Source organism: Fistularia commersonii, chromosome 6, assembly GCF_037954325.1.
Source record: "Fistularia commersonii isolate RoL2024-O1a breed Wild chromosome 6, RoL_Fcom_v1.0, whole genome shotgun sequence".
NCBI lineage: Eukaryota > Metazoa > Chordata > Actinopteri > Syngnathiformes > Fistulariidae > Fistularia > Fistularia commersonii.
The window spans coordinates 11308591-11331317 of NC_141289.1; the positions used below are offsets into that span (position 1 = coordinate 11308591).

Sequence of the window (22727 nt, forward strand, 5' to 3'; positions counted from 1 at the left end):
TGGGAGCTTAGCGTTATTATTTGTCTTGATCAGGTAACTAACTCTTCACATCTGGCGCGATTATTTGGCAATAAACAGGGAAACTGTGAAGATTAAAAAAAAAAAAAAAGTTTATGGCCATAAGGCAGCTCAAGAGTGATGGTATCAGTGGCAGCTGCATGCAGATACAACCCAGATGGTCAGTGTGTGTCCATGAACAGCCATTTTACTTTTGGGGAACCCTTGTGTTTGCTGATGACACACAATCCAAATCTGCTCCGTAAACGTTAATGAGAAGTTGTAAATCGTGTATCACCTTTTAATGGTCAGAATATATCACACAGTTTGACGGGAAGTTATAACATTGCGGCAGCATTCCGCGTCCAGCTTCACTCCGGCAACGTTTACCCAACCACGTCTGGTGTGTAAATCCATGATCCAAAAGACAAACTGTATCAGTATTTGTGGTGTGGGAAACCTTGGCTTTACTGTGATGACATTTGGCAACAAAACAAGCCGGCAGCGCTTGTTTGTGTTCTGAATATCAGATTACAGTAATGTGTGCCAGATTGCCCTCTACTTCATGCCAATTCATGCTGGTACCTCAGAGGGCAAAGTTCCATTGTACAGAGAGCCATCTGACAAGGTGTGGCAACCTAAATAACATTTATACATTCTCGGAATTCTACGCAAGTAGGAATGAAATGATATACAGATATATACTTATGGGACATCAACACCCTGTATGAAACAGAACATGTTGTTCAACCAAACTTGTAAATCATGGTCTATATTGCCCTATAAAATATATATATATATTTATCTCTCTCTCTCTCTCTCTCTCTCTCTCTCTCTCTCTCTCTCTCTCTCTCTCTATATATATATATATATATATATATATATATATATGTATGTGTGTGTGTGTGTGTGTGTATGTATATAGATAGATAGATAGATAGATAGATAGATAGATAGATAGATAGATAGATAGATAGATAGATAGATAGATAGATAGATAGATATAAAAATAGATATATAGATATTTAGATATTTTTAGTTTTATAGTGATTTATAATGGAATGTTGTAACTTTTTGTAATTAAAGTGAATTTCTTGCCTCTTCATTCAAAAGTAAATGTGACCGTTTTAATCCAGAATCCTGTTTACTCATTCCATGAGCAAATAATACCCTCATTATTTCCCCAAACCATTTTATTTCTTTAATTTTCATCCTTTTTTCTACTCTACTACTGCTACTTTGCACTGAGAAAACCATCATGCTGCTATTGCACCAAATACCATTATGGTGCTACCTCCTGACCTTTGCACTAAACCTCTATAAACGAAAAAAAAAACACCTCTGCTGCTAAACTTTTATGCCGTCAAATATCAGTCTGTGTCTCCATGCACTTTGTACTTCATACCTCATAGTTTTATGCTTATGGTTTAATGTAACAGTGCACTTTACTGCTAATTTGAACTTTATTGTTATTATTATTATTATAATCTTAATTTCCTGTCACCGTGGGATTGTGAAAAATGTCTTCTCTATTCCTCTGTATGTCCAGTTCATGCGGAGAAATTGACAATAAAGCTGTCTTTGGGCTTTGAACTTGTGTATTGTCACAGCATATTCTTGATAGCATGATATCTTAATAATCTCCTTCAGCATAATAATCATATTTAACTGCAACAAATGCATTTTCGTCTACATCACTCTTTCTCAATGCCAGCATCCTTAAAGATGCACATTTTTTTTTCTTGATTTGAGTCAAGATAATCCTCCTAAGGGATTTGGTCAGTGATCACCGCGAACGGGAAAAGCGGGGCGAACACGCTGTTGGCTCTTTCATTCAGTATTTGTGAAATCACATCACACATCACTCTCTCCCTCCCTCCATCCGTCCCTCCTTTATCTATCAGCACATTCATCTGTGACTGCCTCATAGGTGAATTGTTCTTGTGTGTTTCCAATCATTTATGCTAACATGAAAAAATTCACACACCTTGTAAAAACTAACATCATGAAAGGCTAACATCACATTTCAGTGTAATCTATCATCTGATACAAAATGCATGATAAATATATTCATGATGTATTTATTATAAAAACACCAATAACAAGTTCTTCTTCATTCCCATGTTTGCATTGAAAGTTTGAAAAAAAAAAACACCTTTCCGACAGGATATTCTTCTTGAACCTTGAAATGAAACGATTGCTTTTCCTCTCTTCATGCAGACTGTGTAAAGTGTAAAGCCAGTAGCAACTTTATCACATTCGCTGTCCCATTGCTTATTTTTATGAACCACAAAAGGTCTGATAGGAAATGCAGATCAGCTCATCAGGCTTATCAGTATCTTCTACTGGGATGTGTTTCCTAGTTTGACACATAACACAATCCGATACATTATGCAGATAAAATTGTATCTCCATGCAGATTTGAACTTCCTTCTTTGCAAAGCCAAATAGTTTTTTGAATATTAATTTAACACTCTTATTCTGGGGAACCACTGATATTGAAATTCAGGAACAATTAAGACAACAGATGAGACGCTGCAAAAAGAATATATGAAATTAAAAGTCAACCCACAAGAGATACATGTAAATGTGAAGAGACATTCCAGCACGTTTCTCTGTCAGGACTTGCGATTCATCTATTTTGCATGTAAGTACTTCGGTAAATAGAACAGAAATCTCTACTGTATGAATGGTTAACTGCACTTTTCTTTCGCTTTTGCATTTGCTGAGACACCTTGTCCCTGATTCCCATTTTAACAAGGCATGAAATGGTTTTCGGCCCTCCGTTGAACCTTGAAACAATTCCTGAGAACAAAGGCTCCCGACTCACCCATGAGTCCTGTAATGATTCTGTCCGGGAACTGATCCCCTTTCTCACATTTAAAGTGTTTGTTCTCAAAATACGTTGAGATAGCAGCTTCAGCAGAATCACGGGAACGTCTTTGTTGAGTTTGTCGCAACGTGACATGGCAGAAACGCAGTATGTTTCGTCTCAGCTCATATTAGATCAACCTGGCATTCAAGAGACAAGTTTTAAGAATCAATGCTTTGAAAAAGGAGAAAGAAAAGAAAGTTAGAGCTAACATTAACTTTGTGTAAACAGCAGACTGCATTGACATGCTCATTTGAAGGAGCAAACCAACCTGTAAATTATGTTTGTTGAAATACTGTTCCTTAAATACATTATTACAGATGAATTGTAAAAGGTTATATTTTTATGATCCATTGGGCTGTAATGGTGGCACACAGGGAGATAAGAATAGTGTTTTTGACTTGGAGGCCAAGGTTTTTTCCTTTTTACAATTAGATGTCAAGTGACACCTTGGTAGACATCTTGAGCTCTGCTGAGTCATGTTAACTTCAAACCCTTCACAATTGCAATCCTTATTTCAGTTAATGCAGATCACAGTGAGAATTACATCCCATTTTAAAGGATGATGCGTACTAGTAACAGCAACATCTCACTGTATAATCAAAGAGCCTGGATGAGGAGGAGGGATTTTCAGCTGTCTTTAACATTTGACCAGTTTGGTTCAAAACCGCTGGAGATTGAAAGCAGTGGTGGAAAAAATGTTGTCTGAGAAACGAGTACCCTCTTTCTATGCAAAAGTGTACAGGCAGGCTCTATATCAGTCATTTGATGCATTCCGATGCGGAAAAACAACACATAAAACACACTGCATTTACATTCATCATATTCAGAGAAAAACTGCATGCCTCAATGTACGACATTTCCTTTTTCAATACCACTTATTCCCTCAGCTGCTGTAGCTGCTGTCGCTGCTCATAAATGAATTCAGTAAAGTCATGTATGTCATAAGTCAGGACACATAGATGATTTAGGTATATGTGCCTGTGATTATGGGATGACTACCAGCACATCACAAGCATGACAGACTTCTTGCTTGGGGTGCTTTAGTTTCAGAAAAACTTAAAAGGATTTTTAAGTTTCTGCAGGTTTATTGTACATGCCTCATTGCAAGTGCATATTCAATAATTGATCTATGTGGCCAGAGCATTGCTCCACGCAGGAAGTGGTTTTGCTAAACAAGAGAAGAAGGGAAACTTGTCTTCTCCAACTAACATTTTAGTAAGTCTTTCCGTCTTTTTCTCTTTTGAAGTTGGTCCAGGAAAAGAAGTGACACAAACTTAATTTGGAAAAGACTAATCTGGAATTAATTAATTCTTGTAATCCCACTTTAATTCATCATTTGAGATCTGGATTTTTTCATATAATTATTTTAAATGAATATTTCATTAATGGGGTGACATTTATGAAAATGTGTGAAAATTAAACCCAAGTGGGATTCAGAAATTGTGTCAACATACATGATTTATTTTGATATTATTATATATAAACTGTTTGAAAATAACTTCCTTGTATATCCATCAGGAGATCATTTACCCCTAATATGAAGCTTTAACTCAAGCTAAAACGAATCCTTTTGTATTATTTTAGCAGTTTCCAGTTACCAGCCACAAAATATTGTCTGCTCATGTTTTTTTTTTTTTTTGCCAAATGTGTGTTGGGTATTCAGACTTCATGAAAATACAAAAAAACACATAAAGTTGAATAGTGTCGCAGTTGTTTTGTTGAACTGTTGAACATTTGTTGAACATTTCTAACATACCCTATTTACAACATTATTTTGAAATGCAATAACAGCCATCAATTTTTAGTTATTGAGAGTGATATGTTCACCAACTATTCAACCACAGGGTAAAACAAAATAGTACATGATTGATATTTGACATTTTAATTAGTAATTGGCCTTGTAGTAAAAATGGTCACCATCATCCATATTTGACACAAAACCATCATTGAGAGAACCAGATGAAACAGATTATTGCAACAGGCTGTGTTTGATTTAGTTTATTAATTCTTAACTGGACCTTTCGTGCCCTATGTTTTTCTCCTTTGCCACTGTGCCCCTGCAATACTTTGTCACTCTCTTGAATCGTCCCTGAATGTATCTAAAGATAGCTGAGAGTGAAGATAAATGTTGGATGAGTTACCGTTTGTTACTTTGCTGAAACATGTGTTTGCAAAAGAGGCTAGAGGTGCAATTAGTTCTGCTCCAAATACTGTCATATGACATATGACAAATGTATTGTAGACCTGCAGTACAGTACGCTTAAATGCCTGCACATGTACTTTCACATGTACAAATGTCACAGGTCCATCCTTCAACTTGTTAATATTTCAGCGAATATATCTTGACTGTAGATATGTGTAAATTGATACATTCTTTTCAAAGTAAATGTAAATAAATGTTTTGACCCACCTTGCACACTGTCTTGCAAAGATGTTCATGAAGACATTTAACAAGCCCAATATAGTGAGTCAGTCTTATGAGTTTCTCAAAACCCGAAAATCCATCCTCTGGGAAGTATTTTAAACATCATTCGATGAGTAAAGGGATTTTCATGAGTTCTTTTGTTATGATTCAAAAAGCATAAGTGTACGCCTTTTGTCGTAATCATCACTCATCGCCTGTGTGACCTTCTTAAGTGGTGTTTAAGGACACTTGCTCAGCTGTGATATTTTTAGCTGGAAGGAATTATGCTGCAAATGTTTGTTGCAGATGTTTATCTTGTGTGGTGTTTAAGCGGAATACAGCTGGTGACAAATGAAGTTGCAGCAATGTATCAATCTCTGTTTAGTGTGTACTGACACAGTCTTCACCAGTGGATTAATTTAGCAAACGCTGATGGAGATATACAACATGCTCTTCCCGGTTTTGTTGAACTGATTGGATTGTTAGTTTATTTTTTGATCGCCATCAGCTCACGCAAGTTCGGCCAGCCAACCAGAAGGTGACTGGTGGTTAAACTTGCCATCAGGTTGACCTTGGTTGGAAGTACATAATCAGATCACTGGAAGCAGGAGACAAACTTTGAATACAGAAATTATTTTTTAATTATGATGATAAAAAACAACAACAATGCAGAAAATTGTCTTTTCATTGTAATTATAAGTTTCTGTCAGAGTCATGATTGTATGCAAATGAAACATCAAAAATAATCAGCAGCCTCAAGCAGAAAAAAATAAACTCTTATTCATCCAAGAGTTTTTCAAATTACTCTTCCCTCATCTAATCATGTAAACATAATTAAGAAAATGGCTTTTTAATTTACCTTTAACATTACTGATGAATGACAGTCTAAACTTTCCACAGGAGAGCCATCAATCCATCCTTTTCCATCTGTCTCATTATCTCTGGTAGAAGCACACACAGAGGATTTTTTTCCAAGTCATTACGTAACTGCTTCATCAATTGTCATCACTCACAGTGAAATGCCTACAATTACAAAAATAGGTACATATCATTTGTCCTCAGACAAAACAAACCAGTGATGATTTATAATTTTTCCATCTCAAATTTCTCAAAACATCTTTCTATCAGGGTAAAGATAAATATCATTGACCATATGTGTTCCATAACATAGTAAAGACTCAAGGCTTGCATTGTTAAATGATATATAATACTTTCACTTTCACTTTTTTCAGTTTTGGACACTTTCTTATGGCCAAAACTACCATGGTCATGATCTATTGCTAAGACCTCATAGCTCAGAACATTCTATGCAGATTATAACTGATAATGACTATTGAATTCACTGATTATATCTGTATCAACTACAAAATGCGAATGTGATAAACTTATGTGATAAATTAAGAAAAGTAGGGTATTTTATTGCTTGAAATAAGTTTGAAATAATTATCAACAAAGTCTGTTTCCGATCTCAAACCTGAGGATAAGTGTTGCTCCCTTTGAGCAAAATTAGCAAACAGTACTCACATAGCAAGTTGTCAGATATTCCAGTAATACAATGTGACTTGCTGCCCCCACTCTATTTTCCACACCTTGAGTCTGTTGGGCTTCATGTGGCATTTAAAAAGGGTCAGTGTTGTTTTGTGCATTGGACAGTGTTATCCCACAGTGATGCACCACTGTGCTGCAAAGGTTAAAAGGGAGCACAGTTAAGTATTTCAGGGCCGATACCAATCCAGCCGTAACAATCCATCCATCAAACAGTGGGTGAAAATATTTGCCAGCGTATTTCCATACTTTCATAATCTTATCCCTTTTTAACCTAACGACCACACTCTTTCTGTATTTCAGCCTTTTGGCCATAATTACCTGTAGGAAAAAGGTGGAGGATCAATACATGTATTGATATAACTCCAAAAGCTATACCAATTTATGAATAAATGCAATATGCATTTCTTATGTCTCTATGCCTAAATTAAAAAAAAAAATCTTGTATGATTCCCATGCTAAAATGGAGCATAGATGCCACTCTGCATGATAAATGTTAGGTTATATTCGTCACAGAACCGTCAATTATACACCCCAAAAAGCTATTATGTATTGTATAAGTTTAGATTTCTGCATGTATCATATGCAGAAGCATTTCATTTCCTATGGAAGTTCTTTCCTCAGGAAAAGACAAAGCACTTGATGTAGTGATTGTACCTTGTGACTGTCAGTAACCCCTTATCTGGGATAAAAAAAACATTGTTTCCATGAGCTTTTCATTTCTCATGAAGTGTTACAACATGATGGCAAAATAACAACAATTGTGACGGCTAGTAGTCGATTCAATTTCTTTTAAAAATGCATTTATTTTAATTTTTAAAGTGGCTAAACCAACCTAAACTGTTTTTGTAAAACAGATGTTTAAAAAGTACATAAATCATGGATATGCATTTATAATCCTGTAATCTGTAGCAAAAAACTGGTACATTCCTTTACATGTGTATGGTGCAAAGACAGCATTTTAAAAATAACAATGAAACCGGAAAGTGTGGAAAAAAATAATAATGGAGAATGAATTGGACTTCTTGTCAATGGGTCACTTGATCCTTGAGATGATACAGTCTACTGGTGGATTGTCATTGTTTAATAAGAGCGAACTGACCTGAGGTTTAACAAGGCTTGGCAGCTGCGATGGATGGAGCAGACGCTGGACATATTGACTTAACCCTGACGTGTGTAATTATGCGTGCGTGTCTGCGGACAGGCAGGTCATATATTATTTCTTTCACTGCAGTGACTGGGAAAATCTGTATTCACACCAGTAACAGTGCTGAGAAGGGAGCTGTCCGTGGTTCTGAAACCAACCAAACAAAAGCCTGACTGGAGAGCTCTGGGCGCTCCCACTGTGATGTCTTTGTGAGAGTTTTCTGTGCTTTGCTTTTAAGTAATTCCATCCTCACATGCCAGTGGAGTGATTCCTCATTGGTAAGTGTGTTTATAAAAAGCTGAGTTCTAATATAAAGATCTGATATAAAGTTCTGATATAAAGATTCAAACCCCATGAGTCAACTGCAGCAGTGCTCAGTGTCTAATATGTTCTGAAAGGAAGGTTGATTTGCAGGTAATACAGTGTATCCTCTTGTTGGATACATTGCACAGCTTAATGTGATTTTAGAGTGGTAAATATTACAGTCTCATGGTTTTGACCAATGTTCCATGAGAACATTGAATTGTTCTTTAAAAGTTGTCAGTCCTCTTTTCTTCTTTGTTTATTGATTTTTCACATTTTCCAGTGGTTTCAGAAGGCCCAGTGTGTCTCTGTTACACTTTATTTCTTAAATGTTAGTTTTGTGTTTTTTTTTTATCTGCCAGATGGTCACATCCATGTAGAATGAAGTTTGTTTGCGATATTACATAAGAAGAAATTTTATTCTGAGTATATTAGTTTGTGTAATGATGTGATGTGTTGATGCTTGTGTGTCACACTCACTGAAAGCTAAGACATGTTCACAGATAGTAAAGCTGAATAGTGCAAGCTGTTCAAGAGCAACCTCTAACAATACTTATACTTAAGGAAGAATGCAAAGTCCTGGAGAAACACTGATGCACTCTACAGGAAGGGTCAGAGCAAGGTGGTCTTTCTGAGGAGATTGAGGTCATTTGGTGTCTGTGGCGAGCTTCTACCAGTCTTTGGTAGCCAGCACACTCTTCTTTGGTATAGTGTGCTGGTGGGGCGGTCCCAGGACTGGTGAGGTCAATAGGCTCAACAAGATAGTGAGGAAAGCCCGCTCGGTGTTGGGACTGAACCTGGACCGTCTTCAATTGGTGGCAGTGGGGAGAGTGAAGGACTAACCAGGAGCTATCCTGGACAATCCTTCGCACCCCCTGCACGACGAGCTGTGGCTGATGGGCAGCTCCTTCAATCAACCGTTCTTCCCACCCCGGTGCAGAACCGAATGCTTCAGATGCTCCTTTCTGCCCACAACCATCAGACTGTACAACAGCAATCGGGGCGGCACACAACTCGGCCCAGCCTGTGGTGCATCTGTGCTGCGTCCACAATCTCACTACCCCATTAACTACCTCACACATTCACATCATGCCCTAACTCAGCTGTCTTTCTTATTCTTGTTTGTCCCTGTCTGCACGCTTCCTGCCTATTTTTTTTTTATTTAGTTTATTCATTACTTTTATTTCTCTATTTATATTGGCGTTTAGTTCTGGTTGAGTATTTTTCACCCACACTGTTCCTTTATGCTGTCCATTATTATTTCCTGATGTTGTTGCTGTTGCTGTTGTTCTTGTTCTTGCTGCTGCTGCTGTCTATTTATTTGTGGATGTTTTGCTATCATCTGTCTTCTGTCTCTCTATTTATATAAAATTCATATTATATTTATTTTACTCTTTTTTTTGACATTATAACTGTTATGCTGCTGTAACAAAGGATTCCCCTATAGGGATCATTAAAGTTTATCTTATCTTATCTTATCTTATCTTATCTTATCTTATCTTATCTTATCTTATCTTATCTTATCTTATCTTATCTTATCTTATCTTATCTTATCTTATCTTATCTTAAATGCAGAGAGAGCAAGGGAGGGGTCTGGTGGGGGATGGTATGAGCCAACAATCAGAAAGAGGAAAACACAATGATGTTGCCAGAAATGTTGTAGCCTGAAATCTTGTTACTTTGGGAAATTATGAAAACAGAATAGGTCAACTGAAGTTCACATCAGGACATTTTAGCAGCAGATCACTGTTAGCCGATCTTCAATATGTTGCACCAGGTAATCACAATTTATGAAGACATTGGGCATCTTAACACAAAAGTTTATATTTTTTGTTTGCTTTTTGATTTTACCATGGGTAAAAATCAGGACCAACTGATTATCTAGACATCACAACTTAAATTACATAATAAAATGCAAAACAGGAATGAGCCATGAAAGACTAGAATTACATGAAATTTAACAAATTTAGGCTGAGAAAAGCTGACAGGAAAGGTTTATTAATTTCATTATCTTTAAAGAACATATTAGATAGAAATATTGATAAACTCATCATTTTGCCTAGGACAGCCTTGGTTACTTTATTTGCATTGATTACACAAGAAATGAGGGAGAGTATAATGCTCCAGTACATTAGCCCAATGAGCTTAGCAGTTAATCTGCGCTGTTATATGCTAAATTGTATCAAAGTTTATATCCCATGAACATTAAGACGTACTAGAGGCAAAAAACACTGATAATAATTATTGCTACCCCTTCCCTCCTCTCCTTTTTTTCATTGATTCATTTCAACAAGAAAACTTAATTCCTGATGAATTTGAAGCTGATGCTTTTGAGACAAACAGTTTACACTAATGAAGGAAAAAAGTGAAGTTTTTAGCTTTTCTTTTTACCATCATGTCTCAGGTATGCATATTCAGAAATGTAAAACAAAATCAGGTGAAAAGCTGCCTTTGTATAACTCAAATCCCAAACGCCTTTGATTGAGTGACATATCAAATCACTTAAAATCATTATAACTGTTCAAAGTGGAATGAGTGCAAACTAATCATACGTTAAAATGAGTAGGTTTAGATTTTCATGTAATTGGCCAGGTCTCACCTTATCCTTTATTATGGGAGAATTTCAACAAGAGGGCTTTCAAGAAAAATAGCACTTCCCATGGAATAAACTTAGCTGAAATTAGCCTAGTTGTTCCATTGAGTGTAAAGTGGTTGGACCTGGAGGCAGAAAACAGCAAGTAGATGTGGGTTTTATGCTTGTGGCTGCATTTTGCATTGTCATCATGTAGGCTAAGTATCCATGGAGAGCTCTTCACCTTTTGTGCAAATTCGGTCAGTCTAGATATAGATCTTGAGGGGTTTTACAGATCTAATGTCTGAGTGTGTGAATGTGACTGTGAATGTGTGTGTGTGTGTGTGTGTGTGTGCACTGCGCAAAATTATTTCCACTCCCAGGCATAACAAATAACCTCTCCATTGTTGCAAACAACCATTTAAATGTCCTCAATCCTGAGGGTGAATCTTTGAAAGGCTACAGTGACTGGTTTAAATTGGGATTCATACTCTGAATCAAATGTGTGTGTCAGCAAAGGTCAAAGAAGAAACATTCCAGTGACTGCTTGCACTCTTAAATATCTATTGTCCAAGAAGACTGCTGGATAATTATACTTGGTGATACTGTTGAACAAATGACCATGATTGACAGAAATGACACTGATTTGGGCCACTGGTAAGGCAACTTTAGTAATATGACTTTATTCAAATGCTAACCCAGGACACAAAACATTGAATAAAATATAGAGAATATTTAATGATGATGATAACATTAAAAAGTTACAATATCATTGCTTGGGCAAATAATTCAAGAAATCATAGTGTTTATATACGATGGAAAGAGCACAATAAGACTGATTCACAGGACTTCTGGGTATGGCTTTCCAAGGATTTCCTAGTGAATCATCTATAAATTCAGCTCTAAATATATATTTTAGCAAGCTGCTATAATGCTGTAGCATTTTTAGTCACCTGAGAAACACCCAGATGATGGTAAACGTCTGTTTAATAAGCAATAGCTGTTGTGGGCCACAGCCACAGCACACAAGCCTGCAATACAACTAACTGTTCTCGCTCAATTCCAGGTAAAACCCCCCAAGAATTCATTGCACCCCAAACCACACCCACATTATTCCCAGCTACCCCCAAATCACACAGAAAATAAGCATCAACATAAACACCAACATTCTTGACTCGCTACAATAGTGATTCTTCTTCTTCTTCTATGGGTATGGGTATGCAAGAGGGAAGCAGAGATTGAAAGCGTCTTTTTAGGCCATTTGGACCATTTTTTTCCACTCACCTTTTTCTGTATATTTACTTTGGTTTTTTTTTTAGTTTATGCGCTTGTTCTGTTCATGTTTACAATATTTTGATTGCTATGTTTGATTGTGCCCGTGCACCGACCCGGGGATGCTAGCTAATCGGAGAGATGGCGTCCTCCGAGCGTCCACCCTCCATCTCTCCGGCAAGGAGTTCAGATTATGGCGCCTGACAGCACAGTGTCAGTGGAAGGTGTACTGCTTGCAGTCAGCAAGCAGGTAAGACATGAAAATCTGATGTGCGCGTCCAGAATGAACTGAGCTGTGGTTGCCTTCCTGAAGTCAGAAGCACTCGTCCACCTGCTGATTGCTAGCGGCGTAGTCATCGGTGATACCTTTGTGCAGGTTTCCCCCCCTGCCCGCACCCTCAGTCGGGTCACTGACTCTGTTGTGCCACCGTTCATTCCAAACGGTCTGTTGGACAGTGAACTAAAAAGGTTTGGAAAGATCACCCATGGCTTTAAAACTGTGAACCTCGAGTGCAAGGATCCTTGGCTGAAGCAACTTCAGTCCCTGAGGAGGCAAGTCTTGATGTTTTTGGAGGTGCGGTCACAAACTCTGGAAGTCTCATTCCGTTTGAAGTATGGAGATGCCTCATATATGGGGCAGGCAAGTTCAGGGCGGATGAAATGTTTGAATGTGGACATGTGGGCCACAAACAAGTTGGTTGTACACACAAAAAGCTGGGATTGGAGAGTGCTTTGGTTAATAATGGCGATATGATGGCGCTACGAGCTTACAACCCGGCTGGGAGTGCTTCTCTCGATGCGCAGCCCATGGGGGTTGTGGCTGCGGTTTATCAGTTTTGTCAGCAACATCAACAAACTGCAAGATCTGTACCCTTTGGCTGAAAGGACATGGTACTGCTTGGAGAAACAGGTCACACTTCTGAGGAAGGCGAAAGCCAAAATCTCAAGGAAAATAAAGAAGAAGCCCAAGTATCACGCTTTGCTCTTTCAATCATCCTTGTATTTCATGTCCAGTTTCTCACCCTGGTGTCTCTCTTCCCCCATTTATGCCATTTATTAGGATGGGCTCTTTGAACATCAATGGTGGGAGAGACAGAAACAAGAGAGCACTGATATCTGATGTCTGTTTGTCCTTCACCCTCCCCACTGCCACCGATTGAAGGTGGTCCAGGTTCAGTCCCACCAACGAGTGGGCTTCCCTCACCATCTTATTGAGCCTATTGACCTCACCAGTCCTGGCACTGCCCCACGGCTTTTGTTTTCAGCAATAACTTTGTATCCTTGCTGCGCCTAATTTACAATAATGCACAATGCCTGGTCAAAATGGGCACAGGGCTGAGCCTGCCAATCGCTCTTTACATGTGGAACAAGACAAGGCTGCCCTATCTTTGGCAAGCTCTATGCTTTAGCCCCCGAGCCTTTGCGCTCATGACTCAGGAACGGGCTCCATGGCTTCCGCTTGCTGGGTCCAAGGGAACAGGAGCACTCCTTTACCCTGTGTCCTTATGCTGACGATGCGCAAGAATATTGACAATAGGTTCCCCTCGCTGGCCAGTCCGCCACAGGTTTGGGAGTAGGAGGACAAGGATGACCTACTACTGGCATTCGGAACCCAAAGCTTGAAAACTTTTCATGCTACAGACAAAAGAGACCTTTATGCAACTTGTGTCAAGGTTCTTAACCTGCACCCCCTATCAGGTGAAGGACTCAAAGTGGGACCGCTCCGAAGAGGAGCTAGTGGGCTCTGTAAAAGGCCAGCACTGGAAAAGTGGGCAGGTGACCTCCAGTGGAGGATTGTGCATGGTGCTATAGCCACAAACACATATGATTGATTGATTTCTTCTCTTTAAACGGCAACTTGGGGGACTTTATTTCTACTTGGGTGATAGGAGGAATTTTGTGTTCCGTAAACAACCATGGTGAGTTGATGTACCCGAGTTGATCCCCTGCCGCTGAGCTCTTCTGAGTATTTTTCATTGTTCTTGTTGAATGCATACCTGTTAGATCCCAGTGTTTGAATGAAAGGAATTTTTAAACTCAAACTCTTCTTCTTCTACCAGTGCGGTTAAGCGAGAGGGAAATAGAGACTGAAAGTGTCTTTTTGGGCCATTGGGCCCACCTTTCCATTCAATTTTTCATTAGTTTTTTGGTTTATTTTCTGTCTGAGTTCTTTCTGTTCATGTTCATGATTTTTTGATTGCTTTGTTCGATTGTTTGGTCCAGGAGGTACCTGTGCACATGCCCGGCAGTGCCGGCTAATAAGATACATGGCCTCCTCCAAGCCCTCCCTTCTGTCTCTCTTCTGTAGAGTACGGATAATGGTAGACTGCTTGCAGTCAGTGAGCAGGTAGAACATGAAAATCCAGAATGTCCAGAATGAACCGAGCCTTCCTGAAGTCGGAAGCGCTCGACTACCAGCTAATTGCCAGCGGCATGGTCATTTGCGACACCTTCGTGCAGGTGTTCCCCCCTGTCTGCACACTCGATCACCGCCTCCCTTTGCAGAGTGGGTCGCAGCTGGAAATGAGGCTGCTGCCTCTATGGCGACAGTGGGGACAGGAGCGTTCCCAAGCCTTTCCGGTGTTATACATGATGAAACTACTGCGGGTACAGGTGGGATGGGAAGCCTGTTAGGTGAGGCAGAGGGCATGAAATGTAGTTCAGAGTCGGACACTATTTCAGTTAGCAGAAGTGATAAGGTACAGATTGATTTTTTCACCTTAGAGGACATTAATGTCTTCTTAGCTAATACCTTCTATAAGAAAGTTGATGTCTCCAACAACTTTAGTGACACTGATACGTTTATCAAATTGGTCACCTTGGAGAGGCAGACACCTCCCCAAAAAGGAGCTGGCCAGCTCTGTTCGAGCCAAAACTGGAAAAGTGGCCAGGTGACGTCCAGGGGTGGATTGTGTACAGCGCCATAGCCATGCACACGTGTGGGGCCCAATTTGGGCCTAATGCGACCAGAGACTGTTTGGTTAGTTTGCGCCCCGACACATTGCCTCATTTGTTTATTGAATGACCAGGTTGCTGCCACTGTTTAGTTTTTTGGAGGGTTTCTTTCTTGGTTTGTGGGTTCCCTTCGCTTTCCATTTATTTGTTTCTGGTCCAAAATATTTGAAGAACAATAAGAGAGTATCAGTTGTACTAAACTTTTTCAACCAAAGTCACCATTTGGTGGAACCGAAAAAAGATGACCCTTGATCAAGGAAATGAGAGTCCAGTGAAGGTCTTAAAGGCACTGATGAAGACTTGCCTAAAAGTGGAATTTCATTTATTTTATCGAACCGCCAACTTAGGGGAATTTATTTCTACTTGGGTGATAGGAGGCATTTTGTGTTCTGTAAACAACCATTGCGACCTGATGCTGTCATTGTAAGTTGACCCCCTGCCACTGAGCTATGCTGAGTATCTTTACATGTTCTTGTTGAATGTATTCCCGTCAAATCCCAGTGTTTGAATAAAGGGAATTTTTAAACTAACTTCTAACTTCTTCTTCCTCTTCTTCCTCTTCTTCTTCCTCTACTTCTTCTTCTTCTATTATTATTATTATTAATATCAGTGTGATGATATCAGGACTAGCATAATGAACTATTTTCTTAGAACTCTGGAAGCTGAGCAACAATTGTCCAGTAAATTTCAGGCCAAAACCAGTGATGAAACCATTGTGAGGCTGGATCCAGCCAAAAACAGCTGCATGAATAAAATAGCTCCAACTGATTACAAATGTATATTTTACATTCTCGCTATTTCATCAATGCAGTATGAAACTGGGGTGATTTTCAGTTTGTTATTTGAGAAAAATATACATCGTTTCTGAGTGAATTCAGGAAATTCTTTCACTTTTACTCATTCGTTCAATCTTTCATTCATTCAGTGCTCCATGTAAACAAGTGTTACTAACTACAGTTATGTTACGAGACTGATAGATACATGTCTTATTATTGTATGAGGGAAGACGAGGAGAGGTAATGCACACACTGTATAACATATCAAGGATTCAGTCCACAAAACCCAGGGGTGATCATTTTAAAATATTCTGATCTTATTCACTGAAACAATAAAAATGTATTATTCTAGTGACATGGACTTGAATGCTAAGTTTTGCTTCATTATTTGTAGGCAAAATTAAAAAGCAGCCGCATCATCCAGCAAAATGTGTAGCCATTCAATAATACAACATTTCCTACTCATTAGTTTGTGCGACACGTGAAATAGAAGCTGAGCCCTTTGAAAAAGACCACAGTAAAAAAGTGATCAGGAAAAATGGGTCTCGTCTTCTGTAGGAACCGCAACAATTAGAGCCACCACTATAAATCAAGAGTGGTTGTTAATTTTCTCTGATGAACTATTACATATCAGTCTCATGTGTGTGAGGTAAAATAGATATTAACCCGGGTGAACCCTTTGATGGATCACTGTAATAGGTATTAACAACCTGAAACAAACCATTAGTAAATGAGTCCGCTTGGAGATGTGCCAGAACTGTTACTGTTGAGGATCATGCAAGAAGGATTCATGACCTCCAATGATAGGATGGCTTGGCATATGATTCAGCAAAAAAAGTATTGTATACTATTGAATGCTACTGTACACATTCATTCATTCATTCATTCATTCATTCATTCATTCATTCATTCATTCATTCATTATACAGCTTGTCCTGCACTCAGGGTCACAGGGGAGCTGGAGCCTATCCTGTTTGTCATTGGGCAAGAGGCAGGTTCACCCTGGATTGGTCACCAGTCAATCACAGGGCCATTCATACATTCATACATTCATACATATTCAGCCATTCACTCGCTTCCCACATGATCTAGAGACATACCACTCCCTCATTTACATCATATAGAGACATACAGCCATTTACTCTCATTCTCACCTCTGGGCAATTTAACTCTCCTATGAATGTACTGATATTATATGATAGATCGGAAAAAAAGATGTCATGTTTGTATCCAGACAATGATATCATATGGATCTGAAATGTCTGTATCGTTGTTTTTTCACCTGGTTTACCATAAAATACAGCAAGAGAATAGATATTGATTTGTTTTCTGCTTTAACCTTACTTGCTGCATGTATAACATTTTTTCTTGTATGGATTTCCTGGTGCACAATGGTCACACTCAGTTGACCTCACACTACCTGGTTGAATGACGTATGTAAGAAATCAATTCTTTTTAAACCCTGTAAAACAGAAGGAGATTGTGGTGATATACATTCGCACACAAAATATTCAAATACTGAAACTGATGACAATGTAAAATTTGTCAAATCTTTGTCATTCAAAATCTCTCTCATACCACAATATTTAGATATGTGTTTATTGTTTTATCTATCTTTGAAAATGTATGCTGCTGATTATCTTTATCTTCACCATATGGTTAAATGACATCAGTGTAGTTTACTTTTGTATTTCTAATTATTATTTTCAAATAGAACGGCATTACACTGTCAAAAAGGAAACTTGGAAACTAATGGTTGGAAACCATTAATCGATATAATCGCTCCCCCTCAACAACTCAACAACCAAGCTTGCAAAAAAAAATGGAAAATATTTACTGTAGGTTTATTTTTGTGTCTGACCATATTTAGATCAGCTTTCACACTTTCTCTTCCTTCAGCAGCTTATTGGTATACAATAATTTAGGTCTATCAACTTCATTTTTGATGTCTACATCCATTTTTCAGATCATATTACAGGAATCTTAATAGATTTATATGTATTTTTTATCATTTAAGATTGTGTGTGTATGAAAGAGGTACCTCAGGCTATACACCCAGTAATCTGTAAGGACATTAGCATCACCAATGTCATGGTCCAATGTCATGTCCTTGTGCTACCACATCGGATTAAGGAAAACTCACTTCTCATGAGCAAAATGCACTACATTGGCTGCCCCAGCCAAGAAAAATAAGATAAAATACAAAAAGTTAAGCAATAGAAAATTTGAGTATGCAAAGAAGAGTCGATATATATATATATATATATATATGTGTGTGTGTGTGTGTGTGTGTGTGTGTGTGTGTGTGTGTGTGTGTGTGTGTGTGTGTGTGTGTTTATTTTTAATTTTTGTCAGGAAGTGATAACTTGTCAAACTCAGTTGGATTCTGATATCTTTTCCTTATTACAATTAGCAGTTCAGAAAACATGATTTTATGTGTGGTGGTCTGGACAAACAGTCCTATCAAATTTAGAAATAGTTCCCTCTTGTGTATTTTGCTTTATTTGTCTGAATTTTGTCATATTTTTTTCTTTGAAGCAAATGCAATTTTATTTGCTACCTTTAAAGTGCAACACTATTTTGCTTATCTTGGTCACTACTAAAAAATTTAAATACCGTTGTTTCCTCAATCCTGGCAGCAGTTCAATAGTTATCTGTATTATCCTTGCAATTTTAAGTAGCTTTTGCCATCATGAGGTTGATAATGCTACAAAAAGTCATTATTTTGAGAGCAAAAATAACAAAGCCCAGAATCCCTATCTTATCAAATGTATATATGTGTGTGTGTATATATACATGTATATATACATACACACACACCCACGTACTGTATGTGTGTGTATATACATATATATGTGTGTGTGTGCGTGTGCGTGTGTATTTGTAAATATATGTGTTATTGTCTGTATTTTTCAATTTCTTTTTCAATAACCTCAACATTATTTATTGTGTTCATATTGGCAAAGACATATTCAATCCACTATTCCATTTCGAACCATGCAGTGAACATTTTATCAGCTTTTAACATGTAGTTTAAAATTTTACCATCCTGTGCTTTTTTTAACTAAGACAGCATGACACTCACTGGAGAAATCAGGAATTGCAGCGCATGCTCTTTACGGAAACAAGTGACTTCTTCATCATTGTACCAGGTTTTCAGAGTCACTCAGGCCAGAGTGAAGGTTTAGACATCAAGTTCTTGTCCATTAGCCATAATTGCGACACCCCAAACACAGACTATTTCCGATTCCAGTCATGCAAAGTTGTACAGTTTCTCTTTATAGCTTCATTCATGGAGGTTCTCGCTCTGAGATGGAGCCGTGTTAACGTACAGATTGCTGCTTTTCTCTTACCCTCATATACATCCTCAGATATAAATGCAAGGTCTTGGACACACTCTGATTTGCATATTTTACTACTCCCTCTCTCCCTCCCTCCATCCCTTCCTCTTTCTTTCTCTCTATTACATAGACAAGCTTGGATTTGTTTTCTCTTTGATGAGAGGGATTATAGGATAAAGGAGGTGAGGCCATTGCAGTTTAGTTCTGTTCGGACCAAAGCTGCTCTCTGCAGCAGCAGCAGCACAATGACAAACAGTTGAATGATTAATGTCTATCAACGTTGAGATCCTCGGGTCTAATAATGTCGCGGCCTTTAATATATTTTTAGCGCAAGAGCTGATTGGGATTCCTAAGTGGCGTCGGATTTGGTTTCTTTTGGGATGACTGAAGATCAACAGAACTTGTAGCAATTTACTCAAATTCATGGACAACAGCAGAATCCAAAATAAGCCAATCAAGCTTTTCTAGGTATTGATCAACATCCTGGATGTTTACAATGGGAATTCTACAAATTTCTTGAGATCATTTGACATTCTATTTTTGTTTTGTGTCTTCCTTCACACTAACAGCTTTTCTGCAGGAGTGGACGATGCTAATGAATACTTTTGATCAAATTGTGTCTTTCAATATACTGCAAGCTATGAAATGGTTTCAACTAATGAACAACACAATATGGAAATCAGTCAGCTGGATACATACAGTAATGACATCACAGAGGAAGCACTTTTTTCAATTTAAAAAGATAACAACACAATAGCACAAGATGCTGTGCAGAATGATTGTCTGTAATTTCGCACAAAGACTTCACTAATCTTTTCCTTGCACTGCTTATTCCCTCTTACTCTGAGTTGAACTCAGCACTTTGAAGTCTTCTTCGCGGTTTAAAGCAGCATTCGGAAAAAAAGATGGTTCATTCTTATATATTTCTAAGTTGTTTCTTTTTATCATCCATGATGATTTTGGTGGAAAAAGCGCATATACTAGATGACTTTTTATGGATGTGTGATTAGATGATGCACTTTTAAGACTTGGGGGATTGAAAATTCAAAAGCACTGGACCCATGGGGAAAATTCATTATTTTCATTATTGGATGAACTTTTTGTCCCCATGATTTTGCCCCAAGGTGCCGCACAGGTACCACTGTTTTCCTCCCTTTCATCTTCTTCCGTACCCTTTGCTGTCTCTTCAGTTCCAAAGTCCTGAAATTCTCAATAACATTGGCTGCCCAAAGCATACACCACCATTTACCCGTCACATTAGCGGCTTTGCTCACTGCATGGGTAAAACTGCAAAGTTCACATCACAGCAGTGTTTGAACACAGAGCAACTGATCGCCTCTCAGCAAACCCCATGAGTCGTCATTTGACCACAGTTGATAGTGTTCATATCTCACAATGTAAGCTTCTCACTGAGAGACAAGAAGTTACTAACCGGACAAAGAGGAGTCTAGCCAAAACAGTTTTTCTACATGGAAGGGACAAAGGACTGATACCCCTTTGATTCTTAAATTATGCTAATTATAATGCAGGTATTAGGATAATTATTTGAGTAATATTCTGAAGGTATATCGCTGGTCATTGGGATATATTGGGAATTATTCAGTACATGAAATAAAAGTTTAATACACTTGGGAATCCATAATTAAGTTAAGTATTCAAACAATAAAAAGCTGGACACCAGCAATGTAGAACTCTTTTAATGTTGTTTCCTTCCTTCATCTCTAGCCATAAGAACAAATCATCAGGCTGGCCGCCCCCTGGCCCAGGCTCCTGGGGTGGACTCCAGGGCCCTCCATACAGCTGGGACAACATGAACAGCTCCAGGGAAGTCCAGGACTGCCTCACCAAGTATGTGCCATCTTAATCTTAACAACTCCTTTTCTGACAGAAAAGACTGAAGGTTGAATTTACTTCTAGAATAAATATGTACTGAAAGATATTTCTCCAGAGATAACACATATAAAAGCGTACCTTTAGGATTCCTAGAACCAGAATTTCACACTGTTTTGTAAAGCATCATTGAAAAGTGTGCCAGGAATTTTGCATTTTGGTTATTTCTGCAGCAAAATGCTGTTCGTGTGCATGCACTGTTCCGTCCAAAAAATTTGAACTGTACTTCATCACCCCAGTGGCAATCCACTATTTTCTTCCAATCCTTGCATCCATCCTTGCCCGTCTTTATGCTCTACCAGAAATCTGTAGCACAGCAGTGCGAGATGTGTCACCTTAAAATTTCAGCTGATTTTGACGAGACTGGATCATCCACTTGGTTGCAGGAACGAGGATACTCAAACCATAGCAATTCATTGATATGAGACATAAATGTGCACTCCCTTTTAAATGTTCTTCCAATGCTGAAAGCCTCTGTTCCAGAGCTGTGTCATATTCTCATTTTTCATTCATTCAATCCCTCCCTTTCAAACTCTTGTTGGTCATTTTTTTTTCTTGTGCATTAGAGGATGATGGATACTATCCTCATCATTTATTTTGTTCCATCACCTTTTTTTTCTTCTGTGAGTACACTTGTACACTTTCTGCTCTGTTTTCCTTTCGACCTTTCTACCTACTCTCTATTCTCTTCACTTAGTGGTTCTCAACAAAAATATTTTTCCATCTGTCCACGCCTTTTTTGTTGTCAGAAAAACGGCAAACCCACGGAAGGTAGGCTCTTCCCTAATGACAGCTAGGATAAGCTCCAACATCCTTGCAGCCTTAAGTGTAGGATAAGCGGTGAATAATGAATGATAAATGAATGAATAAGACGCTCAGACATTTTAATTTGCTTATTGTGATTGTTCATAAATAGCACTAAATCACTTATGTCAGGATTCATATCCCACAATGAAATGCCATTTTTCTGTACACTTTAATGTAAGCTAATCTGAAAATGTTTCTTTCTCCTGAATGATCTATATACATTTTATCATGTGCATTTTGCGTTTATTCATTCATTATGTATACTGTTTATCCTGCTCTCTGGGTCTCTGGGTTGGAGCTGGGGCTGGAGCCTAGCCCAGCTGTGATCGGGCAAGAGGCAGGGTTCAAACTGAACCGGTCGCTAATAGATCATAGGGCCATAAATAGAGACATAACACCATTCAGTCTCTCACTGACACTTCTGGGCAATTTAAGATCTCCACTGAACCTACTGAATGTTTTGGACAGTGGGAGGAAACTAGAAAACACAAGCATAAACGCGGAGAACATGCAAACTCCAGACAAAAATGTCCCTTATACATACTCAAACCAGGGACCTTCATGCTGTGAGGTGGAAATGCTAACTACTGCGCCACAACGCTGCCCTCCATCATAATTGTTTCATTAATATAGGCTACATAACAAGCTGCCATAATCTACACCCGACCAAAACCCTGGCAGTCATATTCGGAAACTCCCCACAGGTCATTAGAACTGAAGAAGCCTCTCAGATGAGGGGTGAAACGTCTTCAAGTGAAGAAATTCAAGTCCAGTTGCCACGACAAGAAGATTTCAACATGACCTGGATGACTGAGAACCTCCACAGAAATGGGAAGAAGAGCT

General features: G+C 38.5%; 1 protein-coding gene across 4 annotated transcripts in view; it reads left to right on the forward strand.

Moving 5' to 3' along the window:
* The window catches only part of LOC147233358 (FERM and PDZ domain-containing protein 4-like), a 63126-nt gene that overhangs the window by 25113 nt on the left and 15286 nt on the right, over positions 1 to 22727 (forward strand). For all 4 annotated transcript variants that reach the window (XM_086148076.1, XM_086148073.1, XM_086148075.1 and 1 more), the window contains exon 2: positions 20913 to 21035. In XM_086148076.1, coding sequence (XP_086004202.1) covers positions 20913 to 21035 — 123 coding nt within the window. The remainder of the gene's footprint in view (positions 1 to 20912; positions 21036 to 22727) is intronic.